The following is a 20,839-nucleotide window of genomic DNA, read 5'->3' on the forward strand; positions in this document are numbered from 1 at the left end:
GAGAGATGATCATGAATTTAAAAGAGTGCAATCCTGAGAGTTGGAAGTTTCAAAAGCTTCCATTAGATACTATAAGGATAGTCGTTGGTATCATCTTGTTCTCAAGAACTTATGCTTCAATAAACTTGAGATGGCAAACAAATGATTTGTTTTATAATGGCTTGTTGCAACTCTATTAGTCCAATTGATGTTTGAGTCCTTTATCACTGCATATACTCATGAATGGAAAGCTTGGTGTTTGATTGATTTGAAGGATTTTGCGTCAAAATAAGTACAAGTCACAAGCAATCACTAGTTGAATACTAAAAATAGAGAGGTAGCAAAATAAACAAACAGCCAATTGGAGACACCATTTGGCTCACTTAGTTAGAAAGAAGCATTCTTAAACATTACAAATTAAGTTTCAACCACAACATAATTCCTTCAGCAGAAAACGTGATCACTCCTTACCCTCATTTGCAAGAGAATCAACTTCATTATCCACAGTAGACACTGTACACTGAGAAGTTCTTCCATTTGATGCATCCTCCTGCATAAAACCGTCACCCATTGGTGGTGGATGATTCATATCAAAATTAGGAGGCAGATGATTGGGCATGATGCTGCAGCTTGAAGCTGGATCAACCATAGGACGATTCAACAACAAAGGCTCCCGTTTCAGGGATCCACCCACACCACCATTAACCTCACGATAGCGATGCAAGTACAAAGACAAGGGTTTGATGTAGTCATCAAAACCAAAATCGTTCAAGGCAGAAAGCACATCTTCAGCCATGATGGTCTTGCGCTGCTCACGCTGGCAATTATCGTTGGCTTGGCCTGTTACAAAGCCTATAAACTCAGAGACACACTCTTGGATGGCCACTTTGGATTCATTGGATATCTTGGCATGGGGAGGAAGGATCTTGCGCATGATTATGACCACGTTTCCTATTGGCATGAATGGGTCTTGCTCTTGAATGGGGCATTCAAAAAGTTCTAAAAGGGCAGCATTTGCTGGGTGGAGAAGAATAGCCAGTGCCAACCCTGTCTCCATATCTTAATTTCACACAACAACAAAACATCAGAGTGAAATGAAAAATAATTATAGTATATATCATCAAAATATTCGTCTAATTTCATCACAACTAGCTAGGATTTATAGTCTAATTAAACATTATAAAGTCGCGTTTGCTATTAACTAACTTTTCAAGTTTGAAGAAATCACAAAGCTAATGGCGCACAGATATATATGTTTCACTAATTATTAGCTGGATATGATAGTAGTACTACTGTAAGATGGCACTATGAATTTTGGACAATATTAATGTAAACACCAAAAGCATATATCATTTCGACAAAAGATATGACTGGTGTGAATACAGACTATTTGAAGCAACATAAAACGCTTCATCTGTAGTTTTCTTCATCTACCTTATTTTGTCTGATCTTCAACTAACCCTCGCATATATCCAAACTTGCCTCTGATCAAAAGGCGACAATTTTATTGTAACGGACACTACTCTACCCACTGGTTTCATATACTCTATATTTGTAGTACTAGTTGTTCTTAAAGTTATATGCAATGCTTCTTAAACTTTGGATACAGAAATGTTGGCTAGATTTTAATTAACTTCTTAAAATGCCTATTTGTTCTGATGATGAATACACATATAAATATATATATATATATTGAAAGATCTCCTCAAATTGTAACTATGTTCTGATGATGATATATATATATATTGAAAGATCTTCTCAAATTGTAACTAACACTTTAGGCAATTTTTATGCCAAAATTAACGCCTTTAATTTGTGTAATACCACTAGCTGGTTTTCAAACTTGCTAGCTTTAGACGGGTTGTTTCTTGTACTCTCTGTCTTAAAAAGTTCCAACAGAAAATGGTTGTGTCAATCACCATTAACATGAATCGATCTATTGATCTTTGATATACAAACAACTAGATTTTCAAATATATATATGGAAAAAAAATGCATATATAGTCCCCAGCTAATTAAAGACGGATGTCTAGAACATGATGATACAACAAACAAAGAAATGTACATAAGATGCAACTCTCAACATGTACTAGATCAACTGATATATGCACACACACACAACACAGTTAAAGAAGATAATGAAAAATTCAATGGAATTTCGCAAGTGTATGCAATCTTACCCCCTACCTTGTGAAGGTAGAGAGACTGTTCTTAATAGAGACGATCAACTCGAGTAATCAAATCAAAATCAAATATATAAAGCAAATACAAAGTTTCACGAATGTTCCATGGGGAAGGGGAATGCATTTATAAAAGTAAAAGAGAAGCTAGGTAGCATACTAAGGGAAAGTGAACGGGAAGCGCTTGGTTGTGGGAATCTGCGTCTACAAAATCTTCCTTTTCTTGAACCAACACGATAACCATTTTTCATCTCTCTCTTTTTACAAATTTCTATCTCTCTCTGTGTATGAATCTATAGCTCTTTGCAAGTAAAATTGCCCATATTTATAGCTACAATATTTAAGAAAGAGGGGGACATGTGGAAGCACAGCGTAGTGCACGAGATGAAGGTATTCACCCGGATAAATAGACTTTCACAGTTGGGCAGATGAGTATTGAATGAAAATGACATTACTATATACTAATACTTCTTCCATCCCAAAATAAGTGTTACTTTAGCTCATTTCACACTTATTAAGGAAAATAATAAATTGAAAGGATAATTTACTAAAGTTACCTTTGTTTATTAGATGTTTTTAGAATTGAGAACTATTAAGAGGTAGTTCTTTACTATGAGAGTATAGTCGGAAAAACATACTAATTTTATAAGGAAAAAACAAAGGGCGTATATGTTACTTATTGTTTAATTCAGCCATTTGGCCATTTCCCTTTTACTATTCTCCTTTGTCAACAATTTATCATTCCAATTCTATTCAACCGGCCTCATTCATTCAAATTCTCACAAAAAATTCTTTCAAAGTTGCACATTTTGATGAAAAAACTCCTCATCTCAAAGTACTACACTAAGGCAACTATATATAGACCCCCCGTAGCCTGTCCTATACCACAAGGCCTAGGCTCTGAAACCTTAAACCAACCAACTATAGATTGACAATGCCTACCATACAATACCTCGAATGGGGTCATCAAAATACTTAAAAGGTAGTTGTTATTATGGGGAAACTCTGCCAAAGAAAAAAATAGAACCAATTGACCTCTGAAGTCCAACATACACTCTTGAATCATATCCTTCAAAACATGAATAGTCCGTTTTGACTGCTCATTGGTGTGTGGGTGAAATGGTGTGTTAAGATCACTCTAAGTACCAACTCATCCTAGAATGCCCTTTAAAATCTAGAAGTGAACTGAGAGCATGTATCGAAGATGACAGACACTGGCACCCCATGAAGACGAACCACCTCTCATACATAGATACAAGCTAAACTCTAGGCACTGAAGGAAGAGTGAACATGCAAGAAATGAGTCGACTTGATTAATTGATCCACGATGACTCAAATTATATCAACACCTCAAGAGTCTGCAGCAACCCCATAAAAAAGTTCATGTTGATTCCCTCCCACTTTCACTCAAGAATGGATAATCTTGAAAACTTACCACCAGGCCTCAAGTGCTCGACCTTCATCTACTGACAACATAAGGAACAAGCTGCATAGTCTTCTATATCCTTCTTCATATAGATCCACCAATAATGCTACCTCAAATCTCTATACATCTTTGCCGTGACCTATTAAATAGAATACCTAGAGTTGTGAGCCTCCTGAAGTGCCATTTAATCAAATCTCCAAATTGAGGAACACAAATATGGTTGCCTAATCTCAAAACACCCTAAGATTATAAGGTCACCTCACCAGCATCACTGCTAAAAAAACAATCATGAATGGCCACCAAAATCTCATCCTTGAACTGTCGATCATGAATTGGCTCCCCTAGGGTAGAGTGAGCCTCAATACAAGCTAGAAATTGATGAAGATTCAAGATATATCAAGTCACACCAACCTATTGACAAAGGAATGGGTGTCCAAAGCCAAATGTCTCTCTAAAATTGAAAGGAAATCTAGACTCCCTATACTTGCCTTCAGGCTCAAGGCATAGCCACCATATTTACCTTACTTGGATGGTATTAAATAGAGAGGTCATAGTTCTTTAGAAGCTCAATCTATATACGCTTCCTCGAATTAAGGTCCTTTTGGCGTAAAATATTCTGAAGATTCTAGTGATCTGTGAAGATTTCACAATGAACTTTGTACAAGTAGTGCCTCCAAATTTTTAGCACAAAAACTAATATCGTCAGCTCCAAATCAATAGTGGGGTACTACTACAGAAGAGAAGACCTTGATAAACCCTCTATAGTAGTATGCCAATCCAATAAAACTTTGAATTTCTAACACTAAGGTGGGACTTGGCCAACCACGAACTGGCTCAATCTTCGTGGCGTCTACCATAATCCCATATTTGGACACCACATGCCCTAAGAATACTACAGACTCAAGAAAAAACTCACACTTTGGGAACTTGGCATAAAGCCGCTAATTTCTCCAAATCTAGATCATAATCCTAATATGTTACTCGTTTTCCTCTATACTGCTTGAGAAGACAAGAATATCATCGATGAACCCAATGACGAAGGAGTCTATATAAGGCCTGAAAACACACATGATCAAGTTCATGAACATCGCTAAGTCATTTGTCAACCCAAAAGGCATAATTAGGAAATGCTCTCGTCCTCCCCCAGTCTAGGCTCCAACTCAACCATATGTTTTACCTACATATGCCCCTCCTCGAGCATCCTAAGGACTACCCCTACTAACCTTACTTAGAGGTGTTACAACCCTGGCCTGCGTAAATCTCTAACATAATGGCCAACCTCAACACAATCAAAACAACCTCAGTCACCCCAAGGTCTAGAAGGAAGACTATCTGATCCACCCCGGCCTCCAAGGCCCGAAGTCTGGAGTGAGACCTGAATTGTCAGCTACACTTTCCTTGGGCTAATAAGCATGCTGTCCTCTACCAAAAAGTAGCCTATCACAGCACTGCGACACATTGAAGCTGCCCTGAAACGTGCCCTCTTATTTCCACCTCACGGGGCTCATGACAGAGCTCCTCTATAGTACGATCATAGTCAACTACATCCAGAAAGGATCTACCCATCTGCCACAAACTTTGTTTCTATCTAGAGCAGAAATCTAAAATCTTGGACAAAATATCGAACTCTCTCTTCTTCTTTAGGTAGAATTATTATAGCATGTATTGAGAGCTCGTGATAATGGGTCCCGTACTCCGGTATAGATATGGAGTCTTACTCCAACCTAAAGAACTCATCTCTAAGTCAGGGAAGGTGACCTAGTTGGTCTATATTCCATACACGAACGCCACCATAGCCTGGCTGTTTTGTCTAGATATGCCATGCAGTGATCCCTTACAGACTCAACTCGATGCAGTGTCTATAATCTCTCACAATAGCAAGTCATGAACTCATGAACATCCACACATGCATCCCCTTAAAATATCAAAGGATCCAATCTAAAAAAGCGGCATGATATCTTCTACTACTATACTGACATGGCTGCGTCAACTACTTCGGGATGAGCAACCACAGGTGTTGGTGGTACCTCTATGTGGGGAGTCACAATGGCAAGCTACCCTCTTGGAATCACTAGGTCTTTATACATACCTCCTAACACCTTTATAAGTTGAGTGATAACCGTCTTTAGTCATTACACAATTGTAGGCCAGTGTGGTAGCTTGGCTAGTCCCATCCCTACCTATTGCAATGTAATAAGTACTTGTTGGGGCTCAATAACTGGATCAAGGGTCATATCTCTACCCTGATCCTAATCAAGTTTGGTTACTCATACACGACATCAGTTTTAAAATCTAGCCATGACCCTTGTTGGGGCTCTATCTACTGGCTCAAGAACATAACCCCTGGTTGTGGCCCTCTCATATGTACCATATACAAAAGAACAAAACAAATGAAATTCCAAAAACCAACAATACTAAGTGTTATTTGTAGTTTTGATGATTTGACAAACAGAGGACCTTGTAAGGGGACCTGATCCCTGTCATTCATATATGTGCAATTAACAACTGGAAAAAGTACACAAGTTTGGTGCACGGTCTCCAAGTGTGGCAGAAACCTCGGCCAATCGCATTGCCTTGAAGGTTGTGTCTATTCTCATAAGGACTTCTTCACACAGACACAACCTTAGTTTTTGCAATATAGATTTTCAGAGCAAAAAGGCAAAAAGCACTCCTCTCAAGAAATACTTACCAAAGAGCAACAGGGACCAGATAGAGCAACTTGTGTCTTAGTTGTCTTAGGGTTTTACTTCAGTGCTTATCATTGTAAATATAATCCTAAACTATAAAGGAATTAGATCTTTTGGTAGTTCGTCTAAAAGTCTAAATCAGTTGTGTCTAACTGGTTTAGTAGGCAGCATTGTTCGCTGCATAGTCAAATCCTAAGTCATGTAGTGTTAGGTGGGTTAGTGGGAAACCGTGGTTTGCTTAGTGAATTCTAAGTTATCTTGTATAGGGTAGCTTAGTGGGCAATAGTGATATTGCTTAATTGCTCTATTTGTAGTGGAAATACTACTTTTAGGAGGAAGGGATTTAGAGGTAAATTCCTAGGTTGCGACCTATTGTAATCTGAATCGTTGCTCTATTTAGAAGAAATGGAGTTTGGTTTGAAAAGTATGTGAGGACAGGTCGTGGTTTTCACCGCCCTTAGAGCAATGGGGTTTCCACGTTAAGTGTTTGCATTGTCTTTGCTGTTTTGCTTGTCTTATTGTTGTTGCTTGCATTATTGGTCTTAACGTGTCAAGGGACCTGGTCCATTGACTTTTAGTGGAAGACTATATTCTAACAATTGGTATCAGAGTAGGCTCTCTCTATATTGGTTAACTCCAAGAGATGTTCCTGTGCAGAATGAATGTTCCACTAAACTTGGAGGAAGGGCAATCGTCTACAAGACCACCTCGTTTCAATGGCCAATTCTATAGTTGGTGGAAGACGAGGATGCACGACTTCTTGATGGCTGAAGATAGTGAGTTGTGGGACATTGTGCTAGATGGTCCCTTTATACCTACAATAGAGGTTAAGGAAGGTGATATCACAAGAGTTGTTCCAAAGACACGTCAACATTATGATGAAGATGATAGAAAGAAGATAGAGAAAAGCTACAAGGCCAAGAAGTTGCTGCTGTGTAGGATTGGTGCTGAAGAGTATAATCGTATCTCCGCCTCTTAGTCTGCAAATGAGATTTGGGACTGTCTTCGGACAGCTCATGAAGGGACAGAGCAGGTCAAAGAATCAAAGGTAGACCATCTAACTACCCAATATGAAATTTTCACTATGAAAGAAGGAGAGACTATTCATGAAATGAGCACTAGATTTGCCTCTATCACGAATGAGTTACGGTCCTTGGTGAACCTGTTCACACAAGCAAACAGGTCAGGAAGATTCTTCTAGTTGTTTCAAAATCCTGGTCGAGCAAGGTTAATGTTATCATTGAGGCCAAGGACCTGAAAGTGCTCACGATGGATGCTCTTATTGGAAGTCTTCAAACTCATGAAATGAATAGAAATCAAGAGGCATCAAAGAAGAAAGTGAAGAAGGATAAATCTCTATCCCTCAAGGCGGCATCATGAAACACATCTGATGAAGAAGAAGACATGGCCTACATCACCAGGAGATTCCAAAAAATTGTGAGAAAACATGGGGGCTTTCAAAAAGGTGGAATTTCAGGCAGGGCTGCAACTGCAAATGATCTGTGTCACAAGATTGGTAAGCCTGGCCACTTTATCAGATTTTGTCCTATGACTAAGGCTGAAAATACAAGACATGGAGGAGATAAGGACAGGAGAAGGGACCTAATCCCTGACAAAAAAGGAAGGAGAGCGGCTGCTGATTATGTTGAAGGCTCTTGCTATCTGCGGAGACTTCTCTAGTGAGTCAGATTAGTCAGAACACCCTAAAGACGTATCAATGGTTGCGGTCAATGATGATGAAAATGTGTTCAACACCATGTTTGCTCTCATGGCAAATTCCGATGACGAAGATGCTGAGGAAGAGGTAACACTTTCTGATATTAAACAAGATTTGCACACTTATTCTATTAAGAAATTGAGAAATCTAGTTGCTGTCTTGATTGACTCTATTACTGAGTTAACAACTGAAAAGGACTTTATGAATAATAGCCTAGATATATTTCTTGAAGAAAAGGTTGGGTTGGTTGAACACATGTCTGTTGTGGAGGAACAACCGGTAGTCCTAGAAACTTAGAATCTAGAACTCAAAGGAAAGATGAAAATGGTGAATGAAAAATATGACAGAGGAAAGGGAGAAGCTAGCAACTTGCAACTAGAGCTAGAAACTAGCCTGAATAGTGCTGAGACTAAACCTGCACTGGCTTTGGAGAGAAATAATCAGCTGGAAAGGGACCTGGTCCGACTTAAAGAAGAGCTTGAAAAATCTATGAGATGGGCAAACTCCTCTAAGCTAATCTCTAGTATCACAAGCCAAGGTCAACACAGTGGGAAAGGGCTAGGTAGTTCAAGCATCTACCCTCCCTATAATCCTCACAGCAAATATGTATCTGTTTCTGACAATCTGATGTGTCTTCATTGTAGTGAAGAAGGATTGTCCAGCTTTCAAAAGGTCCCAGGAAAATCGTCTGACTTACACTACACAAAAAATTACAAAAAACAAGGGACCTGCTCTCATTCCAAAGGGGTCTAAAATGAGAAAGATTATTCTGCCTCATTACACAAAAAGTTCTCTTATCACACCTCTATCTGCCTACTGGGGACTTAGACTGAAAAGGGTTCCCAAGTCTAACAAGTGATCTTTATTGCAGGAGAGTGGAGGAAGTAGCAGTCATTGTTGGTTCATGGACAGTGGATGTTCAAAGCATATGACTGGGAGGACTGACAACTTCATATCACTCAAGGCACTTCAAGGCAGAGGTGTCTCTTTTGGAGATGGAAAGAAGGGATATATTCTTGGGGTTGGAAGAGTTGGAAAATCGCTGGAGCACTCTATTGAAAATGTGTACTACGTAAGTGGACTGAAATATAGTCTTCTCAGTGTATCTCAAATATGTGACAGGGGAAATGAAGGGAAGTTTCTATCAGAAAAGTGCATAGTTACTAATCTGGTAACAAGGGAAGTAATTCTAACAACAAGAAGGCAAAAGAACATGTACATTGCTGACCTGGATACTGCTAAGAGAGATGATCTTACCTGTCTTAATGCTCAAAGTGAGAATGCCAATCTATGGCATAGAAGGCTCGGACATGTGAGCTCCTCTCTGTTGAACAAACTTTCTTCCAGGGACCTGGTCCGGGGATTACCAAAGCTGAAGTTCAGTGACAACAAGGTGTGTGATACATGTGTCAAAGGCAAACAAACCAGATCCACCTTCAAGTCAAAGAAGCAAGTGAGTTCTTCTCGTTCCGTTGAACTTATTTACATGGATCTATGTGGACCTATGAGTATTCAGAGCAGGGGTGGAAAGAAGTACATTTTGGTGATTGTTGATGATTATTCAAGGTTCACTTGGACAATGTTCTTAGGGTCCAAGGAGGAAACATACGATATATTGATCTTCATCAAGATGATTTAAGCAAAGTTAGACTGTAAGATTGCAGGGATCAGGTCCAATCATGGAACTGAATTTGAAAGTGCGAAGCTTGACAACTTCTGTCCTAAAAATGGAATTCATCATGACTTCTCTGCTCCCAGAACACCTCAACAAAATGGTGTTGTTTAAAGAAAGAACAGAACTCTGGTTGACATAGCCAGAACTTTGCTTATTGACTCAAATCTTCTGAAATCCTTCTGGACTGAAGCAGTCAATACTGCCTGCTATGTAACCAACCATTGCTTGATCAGGTTTTTGCTGAACAAGACACCTTATGAGCTGCTATATAACAAAAAGCCCAAGCTAAACTATCTAAGGGATTTTGGTTGTAAGTGTTTTGTACTTAACAATGGCAAGGATGATCTAGGAAAATTCGACCCTAGAAGAAATGAAGGAGTATTTGTAGGATACTCGTCCTCCAGCAAGGCCTATAGAGTGTACAATAAAAGAACCTTGTGCATTGAAGAAAGCATTCATGTGATCTTTGATGAAGCTAGTGCCTAGTCAGATTTAAATCACAGAGATGAGAATGAACTGGAAGAACTCCTTTAGATTCATAGAGATGAAGTGAATGAATCTGTGACTGAAAGTGCTCAAGATCCAGGAGATGCTGATCTGGAGTCATCAAAAGAAGTGAAAGAAGATGATGAGCTTGAAGAGGGACCTGGTAACTATGTGAATGCAGATCCAAATGAAACTTCTCAACCTGAAGAAAATGTTCATGAGGAAGCAGAAGAAGAACAAACAGATCAGCCTCAACCTCTTAATGCTCAGTCTAGGTGGAAACTTCAGTCATCTTATCCTCTTGACAATCTTGTTTCTTCTTTAAAGTCTGGGATGCAGACCAGATCCAAAGTAAGAAATTTGGTTGCTTTTTCAGCCTTCATATCCAATATTGAGCCAAAGAACATCGAAGAGGCATTGACATATACTTACTGGGTAAATTCTATACAAGAGAAACTCCATCAATTTGAATGGAGCAAAGTATGGCACCTGGTCCCTAGACCTGCTGACAAAACTATTATTGGGACTAGGTGGGTGTTCAGAAATAAACTTGATGAAAATGGCATTATCACAAAGAACAAATCGAGGTTGGTGGTTCAAGGCTATAATCAAGAAAAAGGCATTGACTATGATGAAACATTTGCTCTGGTTGCCACAATGGAGGCCATCAGAATTCTTATTGCTTTTGCAGCCTATATGGAGTTCAAGTTGTTCCAGATGGACGTCAAAAGTGCTTTCCTAAATGGTGACTTGAAGGAAAAAGTGTACGTAAAACAACCACCTGGGTTCGAAGATATTGATCTCCCAAATCATGTGTTCAAGCTGGACAAGGCTCTTTATGGACTGAAATAGGCTCCTAGGGCTAGGTCTGGAAGGCTATCTAGCTTTCTACTAAAAATGATTTCAAGAGGGGGAAGATTGACAATACTCTGTTCCTGAAGACTGGAGGGAGAGAGCTGCTTATCATTCAAGTGTATGTGGATGACATCATCTTTGGAGCCACATCCGAGGTCCTATGTGAAGAATTTTCTAATCTGATGGGAAATGAATTTGAGATGAGCATGATGGGAGAGCTGACCTTTTTCTTGGGTTTGCAGATTAAGCAAACTCCAAATGGGACCTCAATCTGTCAAGAAAAATATATCAACAAAATGCTGAAAAAATTTCTCATGACTGATTCAAAGCCCATTGACACGCCTATGAGTACCAATTCAAAATTGGGAGCTGATGATTCTGGTGGCTTGGTGAATCAAACTATGTACAGGGGAATTATCGGATCACTGTTGTATCTAACAACAAGTAGACCTGACATAGTGTTCAATGTAGGGATGTGTGCAAGATTTCAAGCTTGTCCCAGAGAGTCGCACCTAAAGGCTGCCAAGAGGATTCTGAGGTATCTAAAAGGGACAGGGGACCTGGTCCTTTTCTACCCAGCAGGAGATTCATTTGAGTTAGTGGGTTTCGCAGATGCAGACTTTGCAGGTTATCAGGTTCACAGGAAAAGAACTTCCGAAATGGACCACTTTCTAGGCTCCTCACTCATCTCATGGGGAACTAAGGAACAAAATTTTGTGGCCCTCTCCACAGCCGAGGCAGAATATGTGGCTGCTTCTTCTTGTTGTGCTCAATTATTTTGGATAAAGCAGCAACTGAGGGATTTTGGAATTCTCACTCACACTATCCCTCTTATATGTGACAACAACAGTGTTGTCAGAATAGGGAAGAATCCTGTTCAACACAAGAGAACCAAGCATATTGATGTAAGACATCACTTCCTAAGGGATAATGTTGAAAAGAGGACTATTTGTCTGCAGTATTACAAAACTGAGGATCAAATCGCTGATATCTTTACCAAATCCTTGAGCAAAGATCAGTTCGTGACTAACAGGCTGAAGCTAGGAATGTTGAAAATGGACTGAGCTGGCTCTTCTTAGGCATCCAACCTTCAATGGTTATGATCTGTGGAACAGGTATCCTTGTTGATTGTAATGCCTTGCATGTTAGACCAATTGTGTACCTCATTTGCAGGTATATACTAGTGGAAACTGGAGAAGTGAGGAAGGCTCTCAACTATTCAGAAGTGATATTTTCGCATTCAGATAGGGACCTGGTCCTGTCTAAAGGTTAGCATTCTTTTCATTGATTTTAAAACTGTAATTGAGAACCGTTGAGACCTCCATGTGTTAGTCATCGGTCACTCTGACTGATGTGTCCCATCGCTTTAAGTTCAAGCGTCGCGTTTCTCAAGGACCTAACACATCCTTTCAAATCCTTTTTTATATCTCTTCCCTCCAACCCTTTACAAAATCTTTACAAAATTCACTTTGTTCTTTTCTCTACCAAAACCCTAACTTATTCTCTTCAAGGCTTCTTCTTTGCTCTTCTTCTCTCATGTCTAAATCACCCTCTCCTCCTACGAATGTCCTAGGTACTCCTAATGAAATAGATCCTATCGATTTTTACTTGTCTCCTGAAGTTTCCTCTCCGATGAAATCGTCAATCTCTATTCCGGCGAAAGATACTGAAATGAGTTGTCCTACTCCCTTTTCTCCTATTGACCTTAATAATCTCGCACCTCCTAGCCAACATGGTCCCCATCTGTCAACACTGTTTGATTGCTTGTTTGAGGGTAACCTCCCTGAGCATCGACATTCTGAATCGAATATCCTTGCTGCTAGTGAGAACATGGTTATAAAGAGTCTGGCACAGATGCGAGAAGAGAAGAGAAATGAGGAAAGTTGTGGTTTTGGTGAAGTCTCTCTTGAAAACACCGAACCAATCTTTGACAGAACGCCAGAAGTTGGACTTACTCTTGCTAATGACTCAGACGACACTGATGAGGAGAACCCTCCACTCAAATGGGCAGTGCAGAAAAGAATGGTGTCTGTCACTGCAAAAGGAAAGGAAAAGGTTGTTGAGGAAACTCCAAAAAGAAAACATGTTACCAGAGCAACTAATAAGAAATTTATGGGGGATGCCATGAAGTCAAACAAAGCAACTACTGAAGAAAACAGAAGAAAGAGAAAGGCGGGTAATTTGGAGATGGATATACCTAGAGAAGGACTGGTGGTGGTTCAAAATGAACACTCAAAGAATGATACTGAATCAGAAGATACCCCACTGGCTAAGATACAAAGGCGAAGGGAGGAACAAGAAAGGGGAAAAGAAAAGGGAAAATTTGAAAAATCTAGATATCTCTCTGTACAAGGGGTTGCTGCTGAAAAATGGGAGAAGGCTAAGGCAACAACTAAGAAGTCTAAGGGAAAATCGAAAGAAAAGGTGGAGACTGTGCCTGTTGCTAAAAACGTACAAGAATAGTGACCTGGTACCAAGAGAAAGCGAAATACAAAGGAGGACACCAAGCAGGATATTGTTAACAATCTGCATTTACAGAAGGTCCTGGGTGGGAGAGTTTTTGACCCCACGATCCTCAAGAAACCTAGAATGAACTCGTTGGCGGATCTAATGGAGATTCAATCATGGACTCACCTGTTCATGACTAAATCTCTTGTAATGCATGAAAACCAAGTAAGGGAGTTCTATTACAATGTGGAGTTCAATGAGGATTTAAGCCTTCAGACTTTGGTGGGAGATAAAAAGATGCATCTAAATGAGGAGCTGTTGGAAGAGATGCTAGAGATACCTAGATAAGGGATCAGGTCCATGGCTGGAAAACTCTACACTCAGCACTCTTCCAATGAGTGCTCTAAACTTCCAGACATGCATCGTGCAAGTATTTAAAAGAAGCTCATGAAAGGGGAATACCAATTGTTGTTTGAGTTTGTGAACAAGGTGGTTCTTCCTCGATCTGAGAAGCGTACAACTGCCAATTTAGCAGATTTATTCCTAATGGAATCTCTTTGTAAGTTTGACCCACTGAATTTGCCAGCACTCATGTTGGAACACATGCACAAGACGGTGATTGAACGTAAAGGGAAGCATGGAATGGGATATGGATACTTTCTCACAAAAGTGTTCGATCATCTGAAAGTTTCAGTGGGACCAGGTACTGATGGCACAGTTAAACAATCAATTTCTCTCGGTACCTTAGTCGAGTGTGAGTGCATCGAGGGTCAAACAGGACAATAGAGTAAAATGTCTCACTTAGTGGTTGAACGAGATCAACTCAAGCGTGAACTGGAGGAACTGACAGCACTTGTTGGGAAGAAGGATGTTGAAATGGCACTATTGAAGGCACAACTGGCCAAAGCTCAGTCTGAGGGACCTGGTACTGAAGAGGTCAAAGAGTTACGTCTGAAAAATACAGCCCTTCTAAGTCAAATTGCCGATCTTCAAGAAAGGTTGATCAAAGCTCATGACTCTGCCAATGACCGACTTACCCTTGTCATCAAATCTCTCACTCATCAGCCTCTCTTTTCCTAATTTTCTCCATATTTTGTCCTTGCCTGTTTTTTTTGTGTGGGTAGTGTCTCGGGTTCTCTTTAGCAGTTTATTGTCAATGTATTGAATGCTTACTTTGTGCCATGAAAAGGACTTCTATTTTTCTGATGTCTTCCAGTCTAATTCTTTTTCTATGATGTGTTGCTCAAAGTTATGGTCTTTCTATGCATGCTTACTTTTAATCTTGGTTTACTGTCTCTCTTTTTTATGATGCCAAAAGGGGGAATGGGTGCCTTAGGGGTGCCTTATAGATAGGGGGAAGTGGAGAATGAGGAGGATATAGCATTATGAGTTTGTCATCATCAAAAAGGGGGAAAATGTTATTCGCAGTTTTGATGATTTTACAAGCAGAGGACCTTGTAAGGGGACCTGATCCGCGTCATTCATATCCGTACAATTGACAGCTCGAAAAAGTACACAAGTTTGTGCACGGTCTCCAAGTGTGGCATAAACCTCGGCCAATCACATTGCCTTGAAGGTTGTGTCTATTCTCATAAGGACTTCTTCACACAAACAGAACTTTAGTTTTTGCAATATAGATTTTCAGAGCAAAAAGGCAAAAACCACTCATCTCAAGAAGTACTTACCAAAGAGCAACAGGGACCAGATAGAGCAGCTTGTGTTTTAGTTGTCTTAGGTTTTTACTTCAGTGCTTATCGTTGTAAATATAATCCTAAACAATAAAGGAATTAGATCTTTTGTCAGTTCGTCTAAAAGTGTAAATCAGTTGTGTCTAACTGGTTTAGTGAGCAGCATTGTTCGCTGCTTAGTCAAATCCTAAGTCATCTAGAGTTAGGTGGGTTAGTGAGCAACCGTGGGTTGCTTAGTGAATTCTAAGTTATCTTGTGTCGGGTAGCTTAGTGGGCAATAGTGATATTGCTTAGTTGCTCTATTTGTAGTGGAAATACTACTTTTAGGGGGAAGGTATTTAGAGGTAAATTCCTAGGTTGCAAGCTGTTGTAATCTAAATCATTGCTCTATTTGGAAGAAATGGAGTTTGGTTTGAAAAGCATGTGAGGACAGGTCGTGGTTTTCACCTCCCTTAGAGCAAGGGGGTTTCCACGTTAAGTGATTGCGTCGTCTTTGTTGTTTTGGTTGTCTTCTGATGTTGCTTGCATTATTGTTCTTAACGTGTCAAGGGACCTGGTCCATTGACTTTTAGTGGAAGCCTATATTCTAACACTAATGGTGCATGATATCGAATCAAACGAAAGAATCTTCCTAATGATGTCAGATACCTTTTAAGGTTGATTTCACATGTATTTAGTCATGTGCTAAATTAGAATTGGTTGTTCTAAAGTTTCGTTAGAATTTGTACTCATAGGAGATAAGTATAAGAAATTAGTCAAATTAAATGCTATCTTTTTGTTTTAAAAAAAAAGAAAAAAAATGATGATATAATTATTAGCTTGATGTAAAGATTATACCAAACTCACCTCCTTTTTGAAAAAGAAAAATAATAACCATAAATGTCAATAAAGTAAGAAATTTGATGTCAGATTCTAACCTTAAAATTTATGACTCTTTAGAGAAAATGAGAAAAAAAAAAGAGAAAGTGGAAAAACATTGCATTTGAGATTTACAAAATTCAAAAAAGGTCATAGCTGAGTCGTTTTTATGAAAATATAATTAGAATTACCCCTTAATCATAATAAATATATTTAACTTTTTCCTTACTCATGGAAGCAATGTTACCATTTTTTTAGAAGTCCTAATTATATGTTTATGGACAGTTCTGTTATTTTTTTAAAAAGAAATCCTTCACGGAAAATATAGGAACCTCCAATAAGCATAATGACTCACCAAGGCATCATAAAGAGCCTAGCATGTGATTGGTGCTACAGATGGCAGGACCTGCCGTGAGGTGTTCACCTTGAGTCAAGGAATCACTGGGCACCGACACAAGTACATAATTATGGGCACATAACCGTTGGGGACCTCTCATCCAAGTGTCATGAATTATGTTCTTGCATCGGTGCCCATCGATAACTTGGCTCGAGGTGAACAACTCACGGTAGGTTCTGCATTTGAAGCACCAAACACCTTCTGCCTCTTTATGATGCCTTGGTAAGTCATTATGCTTTTTAGTGGTTCCTACATTTTTGGTAAAAGATTTTTTTAAAAAAACTACAAAATGTCCATCAAGATATGAAGGATTAGGAGTTCCAATAAAATGATAACAATACTTGCACGAGTAAGGTAAGAAGTTAAATGTTTTTATAATGGTTAAGGGATAATTATTGGATATATGTAAAAAAAAATAACTCAGCTCTAACTTGTTTTGAATTTTATAAACCTCTGATACAACGTTTTTCCCGCTTCATTGTTTTTATCATTACTTATTAGACTCATAAATTCAAATATTAGAATCTAACATTATTTTTCTTGGTTTATTGACATTTATGATTATTTTATTTTTTGTCTAAAAAGAAGTTTAGTAAGCTCATCGAGATCAAATTTCATTTTATTAGAGAAGTCCAACAATCTTATGAAGTGTTGCTTGTTCATTGCTCATCTGAGAACGAGCTAGCTGACGTCTTCACTAATTCTCTGCCAAAAGAAAGGTTTGAAGATCTGAGGCAAAGAATTGGTGTTCGTCACGATAATGTCAAGGAGGAGTGTTAAACAATTGTCATTTCTTAACTTCCAGCTTATTATTTTTTACTGTTTTTTTTTACTTAGTTTTAGTTTAGTACTTCCCTATTTTCTAGCTAGACATAGTCAACTTTAGTGGATCCGGCTCCTCTCCATTTCTCTTCTCTCCATTTTCCCCAAGTTCTAGCTTGGATTGGAGACACGTGTCACAGGTTAGAATTAATGGTTGAAATCTAATGGATTAAAGCAAACTCCTAACCATAGTTATTTACTTCCATATATTTACTTCTTAAATATTTTTGCAATCCATTTTCCCTAAATATATTTTAAACTTTTCTTTACTGCAACATACAAATTTAAAAAATTTACTAAATATTTTTACTTTTTTTGAAAAAAATTATAATACAGTTAACCATTTTTTTTATTCTAATAGAGTATTAAGAGCTACAGTGTCTATAGAACAATATGGACTCCATTTAGGGAGTAAGTAAGAATTTAAAGTTGAGTGACAAAATTTATTTTACTCCTAAAATTAAAAAGAAGAAGGAAGTTCATATCAAATATGAAATGGTACATATCAAAGGAAAACTTGATATATACCTGCAATCCAAGTGTGTTGAGTTTCTCAACAGCAATTAAAACAAGATCACCCTTCCCCAATTTTTAACAATCTATTGAAAATCCTTGTAGCCTCCTTAAGCTCTGACAGAGTAAAAATCCTCAAATTTTGCTCTCCTTCTCCAAACATTTCCGGAATTTTTCGAGCAGCTGAAACTGAAAAGTGAAAAGACTACAATTAATAAATACAAAAAGATAAAATTTCACAAAGAAGATGAAAGGCAACATGATGTAATTACTGAGAAAGTTGGCATTTAATTAGTATAAGAAGATTAAAAGTTGTTCCAATTAAGTATGGGCTACGAGGATGGTAATAAGAAGATTAAAAGTCACACTAGGACTGGGAGATTAAATGTCGACAAGGCCGTTGTGTCTTGTACTAGTTGAAGTCGACTAGGATAAGTTATTATAATAGTAGTAGTAGTAGTAGTAGTAGTAGTAGTAGTAGTAGTAGTAGTAGTAGTAGTAGTAGTAGTAGTAGTCAACCTATACTCGTGTAATTATATGTTTGTATTGTAGTAGGATTCTAAGTATAGCTAGCCTAAGACTCTCTCCTATATAAGGAGCATGTACTCGACAGTTTTTAACATTAATACAATCCTTTATCTCTAATCTTTACGTGAGAATTCTACAGGATGCTCAAGGGTGGGAAACTTGATGTAGTTATAGTGAGATGCCAAATGGTAGAATTCGATTGATATGGAAAAAGTGTCTTAATGTTACTATAATTGAGGTTAAGGATCAATCAATTTACTGTGTTGTTGAGGATCCTAGAACTCATGTTCTCACTATAGTGTTTGCTATGAATGACTGGGAGAGATTATTGGATGCTATATCCCATGTTGATTTGCAATATAATTAATTACCCTTGGGTGTTGTGTGGTGACTTCAACAATGTGTTGAGCTCAGGTGATAGAATGAGATCACCTATGGGTTCCAAGGTATGCTGGATTCAATGCTATTTGGCCAGGAAATGGAGCAAGGTGGAGGAGCAGGTGCTGAGGCAAAAAGCCAGAGCTACTTCGGTGGAATATGGTGATGTTCAATCAAATAGAATTTTAAAATATTTCAGAGAACTATGAAGCTTGAGTGCTCAACTCCACAATCTTTAAAATATTTCAGAGAATCAAATAGAGGTGTATCATTTAGTTGCCTGATGATACTCAACTCCCCAATCTTCAATCTTATATGCCTCCAGTTAGAACGTTCCAAAGTTTTTCGGTTGTCTAGGATCAGAAGACATGCATAATCTGCCAATGCTTGAGACTTTGAAGTTAAGGGTTTCCCCTGGTGTTGATTGTGTTAATATAGTTTCTCCTAAAATTGAGAAAATTTTTTCTCCTTAGCAGCTATACGGTGACATTTTCCTGTGCTAATATGAAATTTCCCTTCGAAGCATATATCAAATATGAAATGGTAATAATTTCAACCATGTATCAAAAATGTAATAAGCAAGTTCATATCAAATATGAAATGGTACATACCACAGATAAAAGGAAAAGTTCATACCTGAAATCCAAGTGTGTTGAGTTTCTTAACAGCCACCAAAATAGGATCACCCTTCGCATTAGGAGGTTGAATTAAAACCTTTATATACACTCCCAAAAGCACCTTCCCCAATTTTTAACAGTCTATTGAAATTCCTTGTACCCTCCTTAAGCTCTGAGAGAGTAAATATCCTCAAATTTTGTTCTCTTTCTCTATGCATTTCCGGAATACTTCGAGCATATGAAACTGAAAAGTTCAAAGACGAATAAGATAAAATTTCACAAAGAAGATGAAAGGCAACATGATGTAATTCCTCAGAAAGTTGGCATTTAAGTATAAGAAGATTAAAAATTCTTCCAATTAAGTATGGGCTACAAGGATGGCAATGAGGCGGGGTGGGTGCGGGGCGGGTTGCGCTTAATCCGTACAAATTTAACCCGTCTCGCTCTGCCTCGTATAACAACTATTTTCATTTTCAATCCGCCCCACCTGCCCTGCATGAATCCGCCCCATTTTTGAATATTTGCCTTTTTATAATTAAGTTTGATACTAAAATAAAATTCATAAAAATTAATTTATTTTCTCATTAAGTTGTATTAATTTAATAGATAAGTTAAAGTTTTATTATTTAAAGGTCAATAGGGAAGCATGTAAGAAATCGTATTAGTTTTTATTGAAACATTTTCATTTACTATCTTGAATATTTTGGTAACTTTAAAGAAATTATCTTAATAAATAATGCTCTATTACTCTTATAACATATAAAAAATTAAAATTAAGAACTCGCATAAAATCACATAGACCTGCAACCTACCCCGCCCCACATTAGTTTATAAAAAAAAATACACTTCAATACACCCCGCATCCCACCCTCCCCACATAACCTTAAAACTGCCTCGCATCCGCCCCATCGCCATCCCTAATGGGATAACATTAAAATGTTCTAACTTGTTGATATTTATTTAAAACTAGTGAATTTGTGAGAAAAACTCTAATCAAATATTTTTTTAACTTTTTTTTATATTTGAATATCAAAAATATTTTAAGGATCGTTTTTAGTTTTCAAATTCAAATAGATTGAATTTCAAGTTTTAGTTATTATTAAATCGCAATTTAAACAATGTAATAATATGAATTTTTTGTTATTGATTATAGCCGTAATTTAAAATAACAATATATATAATAAAATATTAAATATATTATAGGAAGTGTTTGACTTTTAAAAAGAAACAAAAAGAGTTAATTTCACAAATAATCCATTACGTATAAATATGAAAATAAATTATATATTGAACATATTTTAGAGTTATAGTTGAAGATTGATATTTCAATTTAGAAAAATATAAAAGTGGCGGATAAAAGAATGATGTAATACCTCACTTTGGTCATGATTATCATTTGTCTTTACAGTCAATTTTTTATTTTTTTTCTTTATTTTGATTCATAATATTCACAAAAAATATATATATTTAAATATCTTATTGACCTATCTCTTTACCATTATTACAATCTATTAAATATTTTTCATCTCTCCTCATCATTACTATTATAATTTATTATTTTTTCTACATTTTATTTTTATAGTTT

The 20,839-nt window shown here is 37.6% G+C and overlaps 1 protein-coding gene across 1 annotated transcript; it reads right to left on the bottom strand.

The window, feature by feature from the left end:
* Positions 1–219: 219 nt before the first annotated feature.
* LOC102587613 (nuclear transcription factor Y subunit B-4-like) lies at positions 220–19,587 on the bottom strand. Its single transcript, XM_006352115.2, has 3 exons — positions 19,274–19,587; positions 17,747–17,920; positions 220–1,038 (listed from the first exon to the last, which is right to left on the bottom strand). The coding sequence occupies exon 3, from the start codon at positions 1,034–1,036 to the stop codon at positions 440–442; it is 597 nt and encodes a 198-aa protein (XP_006352177.1). The 5' UTR covers positions 1,037–1,038; positions 17,747–17,920; positions 19,274–19,587; the 3' UTR covers positions 220–439.
* Positions 19,588–20,839: the final 1,252 nt, after the last annotated feature.

This window comes from Solanum tuberosum, unplaced genomic scaffold (assembly GCF_000226075.1).
Source record: "Solanum tuberosum cultivar DM 1-3 516 R44 unplaced genomic scaffold, SolTub_3.0 scf00145, whole genome shotgun sequence".
NCBI lineage: Eukaryota > Viridiplantae > Streptophyta > Magnoliopsida > Solanales > Solanaceae > Solanum > Solanum tuberosum.

What these genes read in the sequence shown, in the direction of transcription:
- LOC102587613 (XM_006352115.2), bottom strand. Translation starts at nt 1,036, where the DNA reads ATGGAGACAGGGTTGGCACTGGCTATTCTTCTCCACCCAGCAAATGCT.